This window comes from Musca domestica, unplaced genomic scaffold (genome assembly GCF_030504385.1).
Source record: "Musca domestica strain aabys unplaced genomic scaffold, Musca_domestica.polishedcontigs.V.1.1 33, whole genome shotgun sequence".
Taxonomy (NCBI): domain Eukaryota; kingdom Metazoa; phylum Arthropoda; class Insecta; order Diptera; family Muscidae; genus Musca; species Musca domestica.
In genome coordinates, this window is record NW_026712312.1 from 10,526,617 (window position 1) to 10,548,202 (window position 21,586).

The 21,586-nt window shown below is 35.6% G+C and overlaps 1 protein-coding gene across 5 annotated transcripts in view; it reads left to right on the forward strand.

The window, feature by feature from the left end:
* The window catches only part of LOC101895939 (elongation of very long chain fatty acids protein AAEL008004), a 49,630-nt gene extending 29,144 nt beyond the window's left edge, over positions 1 to 20,486 (forward strand). For 4 of the 5 annotated variants that reach the window (XM_020039017.2, XM_059125287.1, XM_059125288.1 and 1 more), the window contains exons 2-6: positions 17,054 to 17,194; positions 17,270 to 17,460; positions 17,525 to 17,599; positions 17,661 to 17,960; positions 18,033 to 20,486. In XM_020039017.2, the coding sequence (XP_019894576.1) occupies positions 17,134 to 17,194; positions 17,270 to 17,460; positions 17,525 to 17,599; positions 17,661 to 17,960; positions 18,033 to 18,290 (885 nt within the window). In that variant the 5' untranslated portion in view covers positions 17,054 to 17,133 and the 3' untranslated portion in view covers positions 18,291 to 20,486. Of the gene's footprint in view, positions 1 to 13,840; positions 14,076 to 17,053; positions 17,195 to 17,269; positions 17,461 to 17,524; positions 17,600 to 17,660; positions 17,961 to 18,032 lie in introns of those variants that run through there. The other variant, XM_005176069.4, reaches the window with a different exon arrangement.
* Positions 20,487 to 21,586: the final 1,100 nt, after the last annotated feature.

Consider the following 21,586-nt stretch of genomic DNA (forward strand, 5'->3'; position numbering starts at 1 on the left):
ACCTCCCTGTATACGATATTTTGATGATTTTAGCTACATTATTCACCGTTTATTTATTTGGAGGCTATACGAAGACCTAGACCTCTACGAACTCTAAATACGTAATTTGAAACAATTCTGGTGAATAATGACGCTAAAATCATCTAAATACCGAATATTGGGAGTACCTTTATATGGGGACTATACGAAGGTGTAGACCTGCACAGACAATTTTCTGTCATAGGCTGTAGTATCCACTACGAACTTCAAATGCCAAAATTGAAACAATTACGGTTAATCATCAAAATATCGAATATAGGGAGATGCCGTTATAGGGGGGCTATACGAAGACGTGGACCTGCACAGACCATTTTCTGTCATAGGCTGCAGTATTCATTACGAACTTCAAATCCCAAATTTAAAACAATTCCGGTAAATAATGTCGCTAAAACCATTAAAATACCGAATGTCGGGAGGTACCGTTATATGGGGGCTGTATGAAAACGTAAACCTACATGGCCCATTTACAAACTTAACCTGCCTACTGGAAAAATAAACATGTGTGCAAAATTCTAGCCTTCTATCTCAATTCGTTCGAAAGATAGCGTAATTATAACAGACAGACAGACGGACATCGCTAAATCGACTTAGAATTTTACGCTGATCAAGAATATATATATATATATATATATATATATATATATATATATATACTTTGTTGGGTCTGATATGAGTATTTCGAGGAGTTACAAACGGAATGACAAAGTTAATATACTTTCCATAGTATGGCGGAGGGTATAAAAACAACAAAATACTTATTTTGTGCAAAAATTTAAGTATTTTGAAATGTTAATTAACGTTTTAATAATTTAGGGGCAAGCACTGGAATTAATTTATAATTTAAAATAAACTTGTTTTTTAAGACGCTCAGACTGCACTGCGGTAGGACACATTTTTCAGTAATATTTTCATTGATTTGCGTCGCAATTACAGAAACAATCGAGACTTCCGGCATTATGTAAAAATTAACATTATTTTCGCACAAAAAGCTTTTCTTTGGAATAGATTATTTTTCACAATACCTACACCTACTGTGGTTTCCAATCATTTCTTTAACCTTGAATAATGATAATGACGGAATAATGAGACTTTTGTAATTCACTTAATCGATCGAATTCTGAAGAAGCGAAAACAATTGAATTGAATTGGTTCTGCAAGAAAATCCAGGCAAACCATTCATTGTTCGCGTTTTTAATCCAAAACTTGATTTTCATTGAGAATGTAGCCTTCCAAGCCGATCTGGGCAAAATTGCTTGAGATGAATAAGTCGCCTTTTATGGCCAATAAAATCGAATATTTAACATAAACTTTTGCAACTTTTTGGGGAAGTAAAGGAACAAAGCCATTATATTTTATATATATTTTCATTATTTCAGAACCAAGATAAAACATGTCCTCCGGCTTTCTATCTATTATGTTGAACTAACCAACCTCACATCTGAAAAGTTAATGGTTTGAGTAATTTTCACTCAGAGCGAGAAAGTTTTCTACTTCGTTTTCCACCGGCCCAGATATGGCTATAGCCATTCGGATGTTTCACCCGATCTGCTATTTAACAATGATGTTTGGAATAAGACATCAGAAGCTGCCATATAATACTTCTGCAAAGGTTGTCAAAATCGGTTAAGATTTGAATACCGCTCCCATATTTGGGCCCCAACTTGAGGTAATTAATGCACCAACTATACCATGTTTATAAAATTGGGTGGAATTAAGGATTATGTCGGTCAAGTTCTGACTAGAATACAGTTGGTCTATTTCCATTTTGAGTTACCGACGAAATTGGGTAACATTAAAATGCTTATAATTTCGGTCATTAGCGAAATTTGTCCGTAAGTTAGTCGCTAAGATCTACCGATAAATCCCAATGTTGTCAACTCTAATTTTTCTTTTATCTCAAAAAAATGAGTCAGAGAATCCCACTACTGGATGATATTTTTCTTTCGCCTTTACTTCGTATCCTCATTTGGTATCCTTAAACTTCTCGAATTCATAAAGGGTACTCTGCAACAATGATATGTGTTATTTGAAGTTATAAACAGCATAAACATACCTCCGTTAAAGTTAGCAGAAGTCGATCCAGATCGAAATATATCTCGATATATTAGTTCCGTCCGATCTAAAAAAATTAAACCTCTCTAAAGCGGGGATTCGCTTTCAATAGCGGTCATAGTTGGTATAATTGACTTTACACAAATTTCCGACTTTCATCCTTTCTTTTTATTTATTTTAAATCCTGAAGTTCCATTTTAGAAAATGACGCCCCAATTTTAAACGATAGCCAAATTGCAATAAATGCTCTACGTAAACAAGCGAATACATTTTTAATAAACCGGGTATTATTCTTAATTAATTAATTAGAGAATATTTAATCACCTTTCGGCTTTTGTGGAATTTATGGCTTTTAATAATTTGTATTTATTTTTTGCGAATTAATTATTATAATATCTGAAACCAGAAATTACAATGCCCGGGACGAGATGCAATTGATGTACATGGTCTACATCTAAAATTAATGTAACCAATCGATTTCTTGTTTGAAGTGAATATTTGAAATTTGTCCGTTTGACGTACCTAAAACAATTCAATTGCGGTTGCTGTTCAAATTGCTGTTGCACTGGATTTCCCAGTTTTTTAAATATTTCAATTGGTAAAAAATATCGATTGACCGAGGAGACAATTGCTTTGTTCTGAAAGTTGCAATTTGTCAGATACGTTGTTGGCATACTACGCATCGATGTGTAATGATCATGGCGGATGTCCGTGCAGCTATACTTGAAATACACATAATTCAAATTCTCCATTGGGCTTCAGTTGGGCAAAGCGTCTACTTTTCCATAACAATCAAAACCTGTTTCAAAACCCCACTCTGGCACTCGGATATAAGCAAGAATTACAGCTTTTTTAATTCCCAATAGCAACCATTTTTTATTCCAAATTGTGACGTCAAATTTAGAACCAGTATGAATGCAGTACACTGATCTGTTGTAGAGCGAAATATTGGTGTCACTAGTAGATCATTGGACTTCAAACTCTAAAGTCACTGAAATGTTAGACCTTGAGAATATGTAAAAAAATATGACCTTTATCAAGCAAAGAGTATTTCATGAATGTGACGAGACTCCACAGTTGATATGGGAAGAGTAGAATGACAATAATTTAAAGATCTACAAATTATCGAGATTTTTCATGGAATTACGATTTTTTAATAAATCTTCATTTATTAATATAACGAAAAAAATGAAATTACTTTCATTTCGGAAAAAGACACTATGCTTAGAGGATAAAATGAGACTTCCAGAAGTTTTTAAGAATTGACGAACCTTTTCTTGTCGATTGTCGGGGTTAAGTAGTGCCATTTCTCAAAATCAGCTAAACTAATGTGTTAGACTTTATGGTGGAAAACATCGACTGAGTGGTAAAAAAATGAGCGAAATAATGCACGGATGATTACGTAATAATAACAAGGTTCTGTACCATTAATATGAGCATTTTTCCAGTTTATTCAGTCATATCGTATATGCCATAATGGTCCGTCTGGCTGGTGAGCACGATAACTCGCGAAAAAAGTATTCGATTTCGTCTAAACTCATCGAAATAATAATTTTAGACCAAACAAAGTGTTTATATTCTTGATCAGCGTAAAATTCTAAGAAGCTTTAGCCCTGTCCGTCTGTTGTAATCAAAAAAAAAAAAAAAATAAATTTTGCACAGATCTGCCTTTTGTCTGCAGGCAGGTCAAGTTTGAATATGGGCTATATCGGTCCACGATATCGTATAGCCCCCAATGAAATTGTTTGAAATTCTACACAAGGAGTTCTTTGTGAGTACTTTACTCTCTGAAAGAGAATTGTCTATAAAAGTCCACGATATCGTATATCCCCCGTATAACGGTATCCCCCGATATTCGGTATTTTGATGATTTCAGCCACATTTTTCAACGGAATTGCCTCAAAATCCACAAAAGAAGTTCCTTGTGAGTACTTAAAGAGAGAGAATTCTATATAGATTTACGATATCGTATATCCCATGTATAAACGTTTCTTCCCAATATTCGGTATTTTATTGATTTTAGCCACATTTTCAACGAAATTGTCTGAAAATCCTTACAAGGAGTTACTGATATCGCATATCCTCCATATAACGGTACCCCCCGATATACAGTATTTCGATGATGATTAATTGGAATTGTCTTTAAATCCACACAAGATTTTTCTTTTGAGTACTTTACCCTCAAAAGAGAATTATCTAAATAGTTTTATGTTTCAGATTAGCTCCCATATAACGGTCCCCCCAAAAATTCGGTATTCTCATGATTTTTGCGACATTATTCACCGGAATTGTTTCAAATTTCGTATATAAAGTTCAAACAGTTACTACAACCTATGACACAAATTACCTTTGCAGGACCACGTCTTCCTATAGCCCCCATATAACGATTTTCATTTGAACCGAAAACAGAAAAAAATGCTGATCACGCAATTGAAGCCAATCGACACGCCTGACAAGAGACTTGGGGACAGGGAAGAATTCTAGCATTTTGGATGACCATTGGATTATATTTAGCTGTAAAATAGACCACAATAGCTAACAGCACGGCAGAGTGCGTAAATATTGGGCAAATCTGGGCAGTACTCCGTGACTTAATTTCAAAAGCGAAATCTTCTAAAGACATAAGGGGGCTTGTAACATATTGTAGTGTTGTATGGTATCGCATGGTCGGCACCGCAGGTCTATAGCCTTTTCTTATTTGTTTTTTTTATACCCTACACCACAGGGTATTATGTCTTTGTGCATTTGTTTGTAACATGGAGAAGGAAGCGAGATAGACCCATAGTTACTTTCTGAGTTGATTTATGCATGTCAGTCCGTCCGTCTGTCCATGTATTCTTGTGAACAAAATGCAGGTCGCATTTATTATCCGATTGAGATGAAATTTTCCAAACAACATTTGTTTGGCCCAAGGACGAACCCTATTGAAATTGGAGATAATCGGTAAAATTTTTAAATCATCCAAATAGCGAATATATGGAGGTACCGTTTTATTGCGTCTATACGACGACGTGGAGCCGCATATTTAATTTTCTGTTACAGGCTGTAGTCCCATTACGAAGTACAAATACAAAATTTGAAACAATTCTGGTTAATAATGTCGCTAAAATCATCGAAATACGGAAAATAGGGTGGTACAACCTATAGTGATTTCCACAGACTGGCGGTTAGAGAATCAGACGAACGGTCATCGTTAAATCGACATAGAAATTTTATGCCGATCATGAATATATATACTTTGTGGGGTCTACAATGTATATTTCGAGGTGTTACAAACGGAATGACAAAAAATTGCCAAAATGAACGGAATATGAAGGTTTCGCTCTATATTAATAGCAGAACAATTTTTTTTTCATCTCTAAACTCCAAAAATTTAAACTAAGTTAAAGTAAATAAAACAAGTACAGAGTCTGTAATCGTTACCAGTTAACAATTACAAATGGCATGATTTAGTTGCTCCCATAACAGTTGTAATTTATCTTTTTTGAGTAATGTTTAATAATTGGCACAACAACGACATCTCGAGAAGACTTTTTAAAATATTAATGCAAGACACAAATTTTGTGGTAAATTTTATTTGTCTGTTATTAACATCAGACCCAATGGATGTGCTCCTAAAAGTATGCCTTGGGGAATCATGTTAATCTCAGTGAATTTGTAACTAAAAGTCAACCAAACTCAAATGAAATGACTGCGCGTATTAAGCTTTAATAATTGAAAACTGAGAATAATGGAATAATGAGATAGGCACACACAACTCTGGCAAACGTTGTTAACAGTCCGTTTCTAAATTGCATCCTCCAATCATAGGAGTCATGATTAAAACATCCATACGAGTAAGCAGATCTAACTTTGATAACATTTTCTTCAAGTTATTTTAAAAGCCCCTCAAGAAATTCTTTTTAAATATTTGGCATATCTGCGCCGCAATCTGACCATAATAGATGTATAACCCCAAATTAAGGCTTGCTGGCTTTAATTAATCAGAATATTAACTTTTGAAAAAGACAGTAGTTTTGTTTGTCTTGCGAATAATACTTGCATGGTATAATCTTTTTTCTGAGTGTGCTCGACTGCTGCCAGCTTTGTGTTTGTATTTACTGTTTTAAAAAATTAAAATCAAAACATTTCAAAATCAATGATTGCAAGAAATGCATATTGCGGGGGGAGATTAACTGGTTTTCCTATTTTCAAGGGAAATTCAGGTATTTCATTCATTCATTCATCGAACTTTGTAATTGATTCTAAAATCAATGAAGGATATAAAATAAATGTGAACAACTTGTGGCATTTAATTTTGAAAACTTCTTACTTGTTGTACCACGGTTACAATGGAATATTTTATATATTATTACGTATTTTGATAGCAAAAGAAAAACAATCGTCCCGATCGTGTACTTTTTATACCCTCAGTCATATACCTAGAGAGAGTATATATCATTTGATATGGCCAAAACGTGCCTCGTACTCGAAATAACTGTTTAGGTCTCTTTGGACCAAATCCGTTTCAGGACATTTGAAGTCGATCTAGCGATGTCCGTCCGTCTGTCTGTCTGGCGGGTGCGCACGATAACTCTCGAAGGGAGTATGCGATTTGGTCCAAACTTGGTACATCGTAATATTTTTGTCAAACTTAGATCGAGTTCGGAGATGGGCAATATCGGTCCACTCCTTTTGGTACCTCCCCTACAAAAGGTCGAAATTTCCAAAAAATATATTTTCTGCACAGAAAGAGAAAGGATAATGCGATTTGCTCCAACTTTTCAAATCCTAATATTTACGGCAGTTCTAGGTCAGGCGAAAAAATGGATAATATCCAGTCCATCAAGTACTTTTTATATTTTACACATACAAAACATTTTTGCTACCACAAGATCTGTTGTGAAGATGGGACATATCGGTCCTCTCCTTTTGGTACCTCCCCCACAAAGGCTCAAAATTTTGAATATCCAAAAAAGCGAAAACATTCCAGACTTCGTACATTAACACAAGATCTGTAATAAAGACGGTTCAAGATTTTGAAAAACAAAACGCTAAATGAAAGCGAAACAAGCATCCAACTCTCTTCAAATTTCACACATACAAACATTTTTGCTAACATAAGATCTGTTGTGAAGATTCCAACCCCTTCTGGTACCTCACCCACAAAGGGTCACAATTTTCAACATTTTTATTTGTCATAAATTGCGAAATAACTGAGCGATTCTTTACAACTTGCTATATCTAAATATATGTCTCTCAACCAGAATCCTGAGATGAATATGGAATTTATGATTTCCCATAAATTGGATATAAATGTTCGATTTTCTTATCATTTTGGCCATAAAAATATTTTTATCTGTATAAGATGATTACTTTGGTCTCATTTAGAGCGACGGAACTTAGCAATATATCCCAAACGTGGCACGTCGCAATATTTATACCATATTTATTTAGGTCCGATACGAAATGGACATTATTGGTACATTCTTACAAACCCCACTCCATAGAGGGCCAATACCCTCAAAGAGCCAAAGAAATGCTAAATCTGCATAATAATTGCAACATCCTTAAAAAAACTGAAAATCCGACTGTATATTTTCATATGGGTGCTATGTCACAAATTGGATCCATATTCTTATGGAAGATATATTCATTTCGTTGAATTACATAATGACAATTTTGTAGCGTGTTACTGAAGATAAAGACATTTCAAAGAACACTCCTGCTTATCATGCACTGACATTATTCAATTAAATAGTAGTTGTTGATCGCAAACCTTAACCGGGTCAGCAACGCACATCGGGTCGGTATGTATGTATATGTATTCTAGTACTGACTGCTCATATTCACAGTTGTATAGTTTCGTTTATCTAAATCACTTCCGCATTTGGAATATGAAAATATGAACAGCGGTCAAACCGGTAGGATTTGGCAAAAAACAAAACAGACGCATGGTTACGGTAACGGACAGCAAAACTGGGTCACTGGTAGTGAAAATACAATTTAACCAATAACGGCATAATTTACTAAGTTGATTCAAAATAGCTTTTTTATATTTGAACAGAAGGAAATATCCGATTTGGCCCAGCGGAAGACAGAGTCTACGATTCCATCCAACATTTGTACATCGTAATATTTGTATCACAACAACTTTGTACTTATCAGCCTTCTTAAGCAACAGCGGTATACCCTCAACGATGATGAAGATCGGTTTAAAAAATTGATAATAAATTTGTTATTTTATGAAAGACAAGGTGATTCAAAATCTTGACAATTCGTGGATGTGTTGTACCGGAAGGTATGTACGGGTGTTGCAAACTTTAGCATCTGGGGGCAGATTATGTGATTACCCTGTAGGAAACTCCTAGAGTCAATAACTACTGACTTTGTCACCAATACTTCTGATAAAGTGTCGACATTTTGAAGTCACTAGTGACATTGTCAGCAGTTCTTGCGAGGGCATATGGAGACATTGGAACTAGTGAGTCAGTAGCCCATGATTGTCAAAAAAATACATTAGTACCATGGCTCAATAAGAAAGGTTGCTAAACTTCAAAGAAACTAGAAAAATGTAACTCTGGGCTGGAGTCTTATAGTGTCAAATAGATTTTTAAATATGCAACAGTTTTTTTTTAATTTTATATTGGGGACAATCCGCGAAACAAGAATGAAATTTTGGGGTTATTCCACGAGATAGAATCTAAAATAGTAGGACAGATTTATTCCAAAATGGTACAATGAGTTGTCCAATATCGCCGAAAAAATGCATTTATTTGGAACCAAATTTGAAATAACTTCAAATTATTGTATTTTTTACCCAAAGCAATACACACACATATACACAAAATGGGCATATGTTTCGACAGAATAAGGGCACCAAAGAAAAAAATGTACTCAGGGCGTAGATTTGTTCTACCTTCGGTAATTGTGCCATGATTAGTACCAGATATAATCTTTTACATCTCAGATTATTTACTACACTTCATATAAGACTGATTTGTTCAGTAAAGTTACTTCAAGGAAAGATTTGTTTCAGTTGTATATTTAACTAAGAACAGTAAGTTCGGCCGGGCCGAACTTTTAATACCCTCCACCATTTGCAACAGACAGACGGACATCGCTAAATCGACTTAGAATTTTACGCTGATCAAGACTATATATACTTTGTTGGGTCTGACATGAGTATTTCGAGGAGTTACAAACGGAATGACAAAGTTAATATACCCTCCATAGTATGGTGGAGGGTATAAAAACTTACAATATTTTGCTAAATTAAATGTTAACATTTTTATATTTATTTTTTTTTATTAAAAGTAGTTTTATGATTAAGAAGGCTAGGTTCACAATATGATCTATAAGCCAGTTTTCTTCAATTAAAATAAAAAAGTTTTATAATAAAATATTGTTCAATTTCGGAAAAATCAGTATTTTATATTCTCCCTATTGCTTGAAAACAATTTTCTTTTGTCGCTGAAAAGCGGATCTTAATTTGTTCTGCTGTCTCAATAAAAGTTAGCCCAACATCTACATATAAAAACAAGGAATATTTAAAGATTAACCTTTAATAAGTTTTTACTTATGATGGCTTCATATCCAAGCCTTCCTTTTGAAGTATTGCTAGCAGCTTTTGCAAGGTAAATTTTTAAGACAAATCTTTAAAAATCTTTAAAAAGATCATTAGCCGACCCCACAACATGTTTGTTGTGCTTCACAAAATTAAAATATCGACTTTCAATACTAATTTTTCTGCAAAAATCCTATGTTTTCTGAGAAAATTACAAGTCATAATTAGTTGGCGATATAAAATAAATTAGATTTTTTTCGAATGCTATTATACGGTTGTTATGATCATATCGAAATTTATTCTTAAACAAAAACTCATCGAGTGTCAGAATCTGACTCAGATATAAGTGTTGTGTTTTTACCCGTTGAACCGCTTCAAGAAGCGGGGGGCGATATTGTTCAGAGTGATATAATTATTACGAATTCTAAATAGAACGCCTTCTATGAAATTTTATTTTTTTAGCTATTATCTTTTTGGTAAGACTGGTTTAAAACAGCACGCGCAGGATTCGTGTTTTGCTTCGCTGTCAAACAAATTCAGTTTGCACTTCTCATTTTTGCCTCAACGGGTACACAAATGAGCATGGCTAATGGTTATTTTTTGAAGAACCTAAAGACTAACCAATTATTTATCGATATATGCTCGTAGACAAAGAATAACTACTTATTTCGAGTGACATGAGATAAATAAGATTTATATGAATACGAAATATGGGATGGGAAAGCGAAGTAATTCACTGCGGTTATAGACCTTGGGTGGCGCGCATCACAACTCTCGAAGGGAGTATCCGATTTGCTACATAGTGTATAGTAATATTATTATGCACACATCCTAATACATATATAAAACACAAAATCGAGGAGGAAGGAAGGACTACTCCTTATGTACGTCACCCACAATTGTGGTCAGGTACCTTACTCCCAAACTCCCAAATCATATTTGTGATTCTCTTTAATGAAAGTATATTTAAATGTTTCATTCTACGAAATGTCTGACACATCCGACTAAATTCAGCATAAAAGCAAATGTTTCAAATTTTGTGAAAACAATGCAGATATAGCTATTGTTCCCATGAACAGATTTTCCTGAAAATGTCCAGGTGTACTACAACATCGCCTGAAAGTAACATAGGCTATATACATTTTTGAAATTCCACTTGGAATTGGATATAAAGCATCAGAATCGGAGGTACCTTCCAAAACTTTAGATTTTATATGTACATATCTTTTCATCGATTCTCCAAATTCTCCCTGTCTCCAAATTTGCAATGCGTAACGGAATTTGAAAGAAAAATAAATTTGCCAAATTACATTGAAATCAATGACATTTGGAATGTGTGATGGAATTTGTCTAACAAATTTGTTGGCTTAATTTTATTGAAATCGCTTCAGATTAGCTCCCATATAGCATGTTTCCATTGGAAACCGAACAACGTTGTTCGCTCTCAGAATTAGGTACACGAATTAACCCGTTCATACGGCACGATTCGTAATTCATACTAAAATAATTCCTTTTTTCAAAAAAATTGTTTGTTGATTTTAAAGGGAATGTATACGAAAATACATGAAATTCTCACTAATATGAATAGAAGATATTATTGTTTTTCTCCCAAAGATTTATTATATCATTAATTTTACAATTTTCATTCACGTTTTCAAATTTTTGTGTAAATGTTGACATTTTGAACATATTTTTGTGTTTTTCCATTTTTAAATACTGTTGAAGAGACACTTGTCAAACATTTTTTCTGCCGATAGAAACATTTTGAAAATATTGACTATTTTGTTTGCAGTTGTCTGTAGAAATTTTAACTCGTGGACCAAATGCGTACCTCGAATGAGAGAGAAAACAAAATTTACTTTCATTTGAATGTACATACGCCATTCAACATTGTAGTTTTCAATCATAATTTTCAGTCTTGCCAAAAATTTTTAAAATTTCATTAAATTTTTCTATTTATAATTTTTAAATGTCATAATTTATTTTTTCGATAAATTCTCTCATTTGTTAGGGATGGGACATATTTTTTCGTTGTTCTGAGAGTGATTTGATTTGAACAACATACAAATATGAGTGTTCGCTCAGGAAATTTTGTGTGAAGAATTAGGCAGTTTTTTCATAGTTAAGGGTCAAACAACGAATAGAGAGCGAATCAAGTGCAGTGGAAACGCCACATTATATATTTATATATATATATAAATATATATATATATATATATATATATATATATATATATATATATATATATATATATATATATATATATATTCTCGGCCGATTTCACATATTAGACGGACCAATTTCAATGAAATATGGAAGGTGTGACGGAATTTGGGGTAAAAGTAAATTTTGTCAAATTATATTAAAATTAAATTGAAATTTGCCATGACATTAATAAATCCGAACGACAAACCCTTCGTGTATGCGGACTAAATTTGGTATGTCCCTACTTTTCTCATGGTCAGCTGTTCCTGTTATGTTCACGCGTTGGTAGACCGAGCTATTTGTTTATTTACGCATTAAAATATTACAATATTTTTCTTAGATTTTTTTTGTTATTAAATAATATATTTTTGTTATTAAATAGTATATAAAGTCAATACGGGTAGCGAAGCGCACCGGGTTCAGCTAGTGATACATAAGAGGGGTGACATGCAGAAATCCCACCTATATTTAGGGCCACATCGAGTACCTCTATCAGTATTAGTCTAAATACTGAAAGTACATCTTTTAAGGGTTTTGTGAGGGACAAAAAAATGTTTCCATAATACCGATGCAAATGGGATGTTGAGCGCGTAAAAACGGTACATCATTCTGCCTAATCCGCTGCCATTTTACTTTTTACATTTTACAATGTATCTATAATGTCGTAGATTTCATGGTATGTTTGAACGATCTTTGAACAATTTGGTCCCAATCGCAAGTCTAGGACGTCAATCCTGAAAAATCGTAGACAATCTAAGGATGAAGGTCACAACTTACAAGGATGAAGGTCAACTAAAGTCCTTTAAACAACAACTAACACCTTTGTCAATCTAACAATCTGAAATGAATTGTATTTTGTTTGAACTTGGGAAGATGGAGGTTAACATATCAATGAAAGTAAAGAATTTGAATTCTTCGGCTCAGGACTTTTAAAGAAAGTACTATTTCTAGTACAATGTATCGAATACATGTAGATCAAGTATATCGAATACAAGAATCTAACTGCCTAACTGCAGGTCAAAAGGTAATGGAGCGAACTGCCACTTTCATAGCATTCTCAAAAAAATCGCCAGCAATTACTGATTTCTTGGCCAAGATTAGAGTTTAGGCTTTGTATTAATCGCCTGTTTATTATTGGTTAACATACGGAGCATAGCACGCTGCTCATTTCGATTTCGACCCGTTAAGTTTAAACAAGAAATTATCAAGTTCAATGCCATGATCATGCCAGTGAGCCACAGCGCTCTCGGGCATTCGTTTGTATAGCCACAAACAGTTATAACAGTAAAGTTAACATCAAAACTTGCTTGGACAGGAAATAAAACAAAGTGCTTGGAAGAATTCCGAAACCGAGAGTGAATCGTTATTTTCAGTTCCGTGGTTGTTGCTGACAATATTTAATTGCGAACCACAATGGATGGCCGATAATGAAAACGAAACGAAACAAAACAAAACAAAACAAAAGCAAAACAAACATCGACGCTGCATGACATTGTGTGTGCGTGTGAATGTGTGCCTGCCAGCGAATGATGAGCCCAATGTAGGTGATAACAAGCATTAGAAATGTAGTGGAACGACCGCACAGATGCGAGAACCGGCAAATGGACACAAGTTCGACAACATCTTCCATTCTTCGTCGTTCTTACTTCTTTTCATTTGTCTGATTGCTCCAAGGTACTTGACATCTATTGGTCATTAACAGTCGGTGTTTCTTAATTTGTATCGAGTGCAGAGATTCACCTGCATTATTATATTTGCCAAAAGCCCAAAACACACACACACACACACACATATGTACACCCAAGCAAACACTGATCAATGTGAGGAGGCATTCAAGTGCGCGAACTATTGTCAAAATCAGACACACTAGCCGCTAGCTCCCATCTACCTATACAACAAACTCACATTCATTAACAAACACAAACGCACACACAGACTGCTACCCAGCTGGGTTGTAGGGCACCAAGAGTTTGGCCAAGTTAAGGCGGCTGGTAGCACAGCATCGATTGTATACTTAGTGCCGTACACTTTCAGTGAAGAGATCAGTTGGTGAATGGGAACCGTGGGAAGCGGATGTCAAAGGTTTCGAGTGTAGTGGACAAAATAGTAAAGCGCAAATAAAACGTTCTCCTCGTCTCAAGAAGTCTAAAGAGCCTCCAACTTGTGGTGCGTGCGAACTTGAACGGATCTAAACAAGTTGGACCCACCATACCCAAACGTCAAAACAAAAAGGTGAGCCGATGTCCCCGCCTCCCCAAAGGATATATCTACCAACAATCCGTCAAGAGAAGTCCCAGTGTTTGATGTGTGCCCTTGGAGCGAAAATATCGAATCGCGTAGTCACCGAAATGTCAATTAACGTTGTGACTATAAAAAAAAAAACAAATCGGAAGATTTTTCAAGTCATTCTATTGACATTCTGCTAATTAAGAATAGAAAATATGTGATTCAAATGTGTGTGTGTGTGTGTAAATATGTATAGCTTTGTGTGTGTGCAAAGTTTAAATGTGACAAAAGAACAAAGGCAAACACCTTTCATAAGCTAAGCGTGGTCATCGTGTTCCTTGACAGTACAGATACAACAACTGTAATCGGCTCATTTTCTCGATCAGAGCAATAACCAAGGCTCCCAAGGGTTATCCTTCGCAAAATATATAGTTGTAAACAATGGTAAAGGGGTGCTTGAATGTTACATGTCGTTAAAAGATCCAGCGCCCAACAGTTTTAGTAGTCGATGTAAAATTGTGAAGGGTACAGCTCAACAAACGAAGAAGTAGTCATCGATTGGAGGAAGATTATAGAAGATGAGTTTTTGAAAATATTTCTTGCAGAAATTTGACATTAGGCGAACTTACCATTTAGCTCCCCACAAGCACGACATTGGAAGCATCCGCCCACTGTGTTCCATAGCAATAATAATGATTACCAAAATTAATTTATGGCTTCCGCATTCGAAGGACTAGCAGGAAGTGCCAAGGTTACATTGTTCGAGGAAATGCGAAGGTTATATTGTTCGAAACAGGAATTGCAATATGTCTACAAACTGGTCTAAAAATCTCTATTCGATAATGCCAATTCAAGGATAAACAATATTGGCATCTTTTGTAGTTGTAACTTAATAACAACTGCACATACGTATTTATTTCTAAGAGAATTTTACCCTTTAAGTTTTGATCTTTTCAGAATTTTCAGACTAATCCAAAGTCGATTTCGATTTAGCCGACGCTGAGTCTCGATTTTGTGTTCTTTGTGTCTTTGTTTGCTTTGTTAAAATGCGCGAGACGAATCTTTGCAAATGTTCTAAGTTCGAGTATAGTGAATCCATGAAGTTATATATTTTTGCTAATCTCCCTCATTTTAATTGCTACGATCGTGTTGTGGAACTTTCTATGGGTACTGTGGACTTGTGGGTTGAATTTGTAATTCTTACATCCCTGAGTCGAGAGATATTGCCCCAATCACAAATTGCTTAGATTGCTTAACCTCCGAAATTGCAATCTCATGCTCATGTCGGTCAGTCAGTCAGTGACTTACCTATTTGTCATCACACATTACGGTGTCATATTTACGGAGCGTCGGATGTGGTAGCCAGCCACCCAGACCCAAATGTTGCCTCTTTATTTTGTTTTGTCTTCTTTTTCATGGTCACATTTGACAATTATTTCGAATGGATTAGCGGGTGCGACTACCAAATGGCGAATGCCGTCTGAAAAGTTTTGTGGTCGCGTCCGTCGTCTACCACATGCAGGCATGAGTACAACATATAAGAACACACATACAGACGCATGCGTATGTAATTCGTACAAATAATGATACTAATAATAATAATCATAAATTACGGTTACATGGCAATTATCAAAGCAAAACAAAGTCATGACATTTGATTATTTTCTGGCTGTCTGTCTGTCCGTCTGTCTATTCCAAGAGACAAATTTCGTATAAAACAGCTTCCAGACTCGCAGTGCCTGGTGAAGTCTTGGCCAATTTCAGAAGGGCGAGGCAACCGAGTGTTTACTTCTCGCTTTTGACTGGTGATATATAAATGTATTTTTATTAGCACAAATGTTGTTTCTTTATTGCTCAACCGCTGATCTACCACTAATACACATACCTGCATATTTTTAAATAGCCTCCCATATTTATGAGTTTTAATGTAAACATTTATGCAAACTATACATATCCCGAGATTATTCACGAATTCTTAATCAGTTCGATAACCCACGAGAGACTCTTTAAACCTCATTGGCCAGTGTTCTACACAAGCGTCAATAAAGCGTGAACAAAGAATTCTATGGCAAATAATCGCGTTATGGAACAACAACAACGACATAGAAAAAACCTGTTAAGGCCATTTTGGAGACCATTGAAAAGACGTTGTGTTTTCTTCTCCATTGATTGTGTTTCGCCGCCTTAGTGACAGCGTCCTAACCGTAGATAGAACGGAAACTGCAAAACTATCTTCTAAATTGTGTGTAAGTGTGTGTATATTAAAACCACTGAAGGCAAATCTAATTAGGTCACACAGCAGACAAATCCAGACCTTAGACTTCTCTTGCAGTTCCTAGGGAAAGGAGAACACACTAAAATATGTTTCACAAATTTAGAAATTCACCTCTGTTTTCTTTTGTTTATAAAAAATAGTGTGTTTTGACAGTGGAAGAATTTAGAAGAAGCCCTTACGATGTATGCTATGAAACCACTCTTGTTATCAGAGTTTTACTCACCTGACGTTTATACTGGCGTCACTTGGGTGAAAAAGTCGATGCCATGGCAGTTATTTTAAAATAATTCCTGGGGAGAATATCCCCAGACAAAAATCCAGGGAACTGATAAGGATATAAGGCTCTGCCTTAATCCCTGGTAAACATTACAATCTTTATCCATGTTTACATTCTTGCAGTTCTTAATCAGACCAATTGTTGACTTTAGAGTTATTTGTGTTATTGTCGGGCGCCTACGTCACAAAGACAAAATATTCTATGCTGCACTACCATATATAGGCAATGGTCAGCGTAGTCGAACAGTCGACAAAAACCCTCTGAATTCATTCTCATCTACTGAACTTTTGGGATAACCGAAATAAAACATTCGAGTACGCCGGCGCACTGGTTTACTGACATTATAAATGGCAGATAACTTCTGGAACTTCTATTTTGCATTGGCAAAGACTCCGTCAATAACCATCATCTGTCTTCTTGTTTTCATTTTAGAATTTATCTGGCTTGGACTATAACACTATTATTGTTTAGACACAGAAACCAAAGACCCTCTGTTATACTCAACCATAACTATGGAAACTATGAACGCTACCAAAACAGACTACTGGAACTTTCTTTTTATCGAACTAGCTGGTGAGTAGAGTGCATGCAGTTCAATCCTAACATCATCTGTACATTTTCATTTGATATTTTCCTTTGGATCCGCAGACGAACGAACAAATGACTGGTTTCTGGTGAAATCGCCTGTGCCATTGTTCAGCTTGATTGGCTTATATTTGTACTTTGTACTGTCATGGGGTCCCAAGTACATGAAGGATCGCAAACCATTCCGATTGGAAAAGACCTTGATGGTCTACAACTTCTTCCAAGTGGCCCTTAGCGTGTGGATGGTCTACGACGTAAGTGGCAAGATGTTTTCCCATCAAACGCAATAATAATTTTGGTAATATTTCTCTCATTCAGGGCGTGATGATCTGGAAGGATTACAACTGGAGGTGCCAACCCGTTAACCGTTCGAGGACTCCAATGGCGTACCGGGTATGTGTGAACATTTTAGCATTTCATTGGAGCCTTTCTGAGTGTGTATCTTTACTTTTAGGAAGCCCGTGGTGTGTACGTGTACTTTATCGCCAAAATCACCGAGCTTCTGGACACCATATTCTTCGTGTTGCGCAAGAACGAACGTCAGGTGACATTCTTGCATGTTTATCACCACTCCGTGATGCCACTCATCTCGTGGGGCGCTACCAAGTACTTCCCTGGAGGCCATGGCACATTCGTCGGCTGTATTAACTCCTTCGTGCACATCATTATGTACACCTACTACTTCCTGTCGGCGTTTGGTCCTCAAATGCAGAAATACTTGTGGTGGAAGAAATACATCACCAACCTGCAAATGGTAAGAGGTCCACTTTTCGCTTCCAGTCGTATTGTGTCCGATAATTAATCTTTTTGCACCCTTCGTTTTCAGATCCAATTCTGCCTCATTTTCATCCACCAGACTCAATTATTGTACACCGAATGCAACTACCCACGCTGGTCGGTATGCTTCACGCTGCCAAATGCCGTCTTCTTCTTCTTCCTCTTCAAAGACTTCTACCAGAAGTCCTACAAGAAGAAGACTGCCGCAGCCGCTGAGAGCAAACGGAAAGCTGCTGAGCTGGCCGCCGCCAATAATAACAACAATATCAGCGGCTATGTTCCAGCCGAACCTAAGAAGGTACTCTAAGTTTGCGACATGGCCAATACGAAGAGAACGCCGTACCCGCTGTGTGAACCATTAACCGAATACACCCGACGTAAGAGAATATTTCTCAGACATCTACACCACTCGCCATCGTTTTTACTTCGGATAACGTTCACATGTGCAGCAGCCACTGTCCGGATGTTCAGAACCACCTGCTGTGTTAAATATCCCATTGTATTTTTCGGTATTTTAATATTAAGTCGTGCACCTTTCACAAAGGACCACTTGTTACCGTAGTCTTAAGTCATTGTCCAGTGTAAATATTCCTAGGGTTCTCGAGTAGCATTAAATGTTAATAATTTTAAGAATCAAGTACCGGTATTTAGGATATAAGTTGACGTGTTATAGCTTTGTTTTCGAAAATAAAGATAACACACCTTTTTTGTTAAAGAAATGTGCACTCTGTGACTCCAAACTGGTCGGATCAGTTCAATTATACAATACAAGTAATAGGCTCTGATGGTGGAATAAAGAGAAAACTCCTAAAGATGGCCGAAAAAAGTAGAAAAGCAACAAATACTGCCTCATACTTTGAGTCATGACAGCATAACAAGAAAACCCTTTCAGACCTGCTGACAGATATATAATGGAAATTCAAACTTCAAATAAAAACAACGGTTGCTTATGTCATGCGTATTCCCCCATTGGCTTAACTTCATTTTACTCTCCATTACAGAAGCAATGCTTTTCAAAACGATACTGACAGCTTTGTAATGCTTTGCTTATCGCTACCATGACTATGTGGATGTTTTTTCGACTTACAGAACTCGGTGAATTCTTAGTTAACAATGTACTGGATTTTTGGGAGAGGCAGGAAGAGAGCGTAATTCTCTTTCATTTGCGAATGCTGGACACGTATAAAGCTTGCTTTTCACCAAAGCCGCCATATAAAAAAACCTCAAAAAGCCAAGTGACCATTTCCTTCGCCGGAATGAAATCATGAGATTGGAAGCTATCAGCAAATATTGCAATGCGGCCAGATTCGATTCGCTCTCTGTTATAGACAGTAATAAGCAAAAGACGGGAAAACTGAAGGAAATGAAAAGACTTCTTTTCAGAAGCGTGTTCAATATATATTAAAATATTTAGTTCGTTACAAAAATGGTACATTTTCAAAAACATTTGGTTACAACTGAATTTGAATGTTTTCTAAGCAATTTTCATATGATTGAAAGGAACACACCGTTCCAGAACTGGAAGAATGTGAATTTTTTTACAACGATAACCTTCTTTCCCTTTATGATATCGAAGAGAATTGCAAAAATAGTAGACCCTTGTTAGTTCTGAAACACAGTATGCATTTTGCATGTTAGGTCAAGCAAATAAAAACAATTAAAACCGATTGGTAGCTGTGTCCTACCTTGATTTCATTATACCCTGGCATCGAAAGCCCTGATACCTAGTCTAAAATGTACAATATTTATATAAAACAGATGGTGTGGAACGATTTTACAGAGGACTTTTATTGAATTCTCTAGGTTGTAAATCCTGCAATATCCTTGAAGATAACAGTTGGACTCATCTAAAAAACATTAGTCACTATTTCAGACCCGAAATCCACAATCTATGAAATATTTAGAGAAATGTTTTTTTTAAGTCCATAATTTGATTTCTGAAAGGAACCGCTATTGAAATCCTTTGACTTGAAGGAGTTTATAATCCTCGAAAAAGTTCACTATTTTGCTACCTTGTATTTCTACCAAGCCTTTAGCTTTATTCGTAAAAGCAGCAATACAGCAAAATGTTGAATTCCCTTCGACTAGGCCAAAGTACGAAAGCACTACTTTTTTGAAAACTTAAAACAAAACATTTTCAAATCCAAGCGTTGGAAAAAAAGAACATTGCGAGCACGCTTTGAAAAATTGAACAGTTTGGATCATATTTGTGAAAGAAAATTCCGGCATTTCATTAAATTTAGTGCATCATATGCATATGTATTTTTTGATTTCAATTTAAAAAAGATTTTAGGTCATATGATTTCTTGAAGTGTTGCAAGGTTTGTACCTGCAGCGTCAACAAACATTAAGAGGAGCAATATAAAGGTATTGAAATTAAACCTTTAGGGAATATTTGTTCTGCATTTTGAATATAATTATCTAAATTCAAAAAATTGAAATTTTTGAAATTTTTGTTTACATTTACGGACATAAAATCGTGATCATATACAATTATTATATCCAAGGGCTCAATTCTTGCTATATGAAAATGTCAAATTTAAAATTTAATAAAGGAAAGAAACATGCAAATGAAAAAAAATATGAAAAAATATTTTTTAATAATTTCCTCTTTCGAGTTGAGCTTATGATGACCTAAGAAGATGCAGGTTCTGGAACAGAGCATATATGGTACAATTGGTATTATGTTAACGGATATAGTTTGAATTATGAAGCCTACAAAGTTTAAACCTCCCCATAATGGTAAAATGTTTTGTACCCAAATACGCCTAGTTCATATCTTCTACAACTTCAGCCCAATACCTTTGCTCGCAGCATCGAAATTTGTGAACCTTGAAGTGAACATTTTTTTAACCCGTTTAACATAAAATTGTGAGCGTACGTCTTAGTTTTTTTTTAGGTAGACTGACAATTTTGCGGATTCCGTTTTGTTAAAAGTTTAAGCCTTTGAATGAGAAACATTAAATATGTATTAGTATAGAAATATTGAATACGTCAAACTCGGCAGCCATTTGTGCACAGATACTTACCACTCCTAGATGCCCCTAACTCGCCAATAACCTTATAGATGGCTTATGTATCTACCTGTTCTGGTGAAAAAAAGAACAAAAACCAAATACACTGTTTGTCTCCATCTCTTATGAGATGAGCAACAAGAACCATACATATACATATATACATACACATGAATCTATGTGTACATGTGCTATTCTAATAACAATACCAGTGGAATATAAAATCTTCAAAATTCTTCATGAATTTTACCTTCAAAGAGAACACACAAACCCCTTTTGTCAAGGCGTGAATCTATTCGAGTTCTAAATAGCCGACAACAACTATCGTGAGCTGCTGTTAATTTGCTTAAAAACAGCAGCCTATCATCACACAATGCCCTCTTCTTCTTGGTCGCTTCGACTTTCCGGAAGTGAAGCTGTGCGAGGCAAAATGCTGCATCTTAATGAATATTTTCAAATACGATCTACGAAACACCCTAGACAATACCACTGCCCGCAGTTATAGTTAATTCGAGAAACGAGTTTTTCAACCGACGTTGCGGATAGTTATTAACATTGAAAATAAATAAAAAAATATGAAGCACTGTAT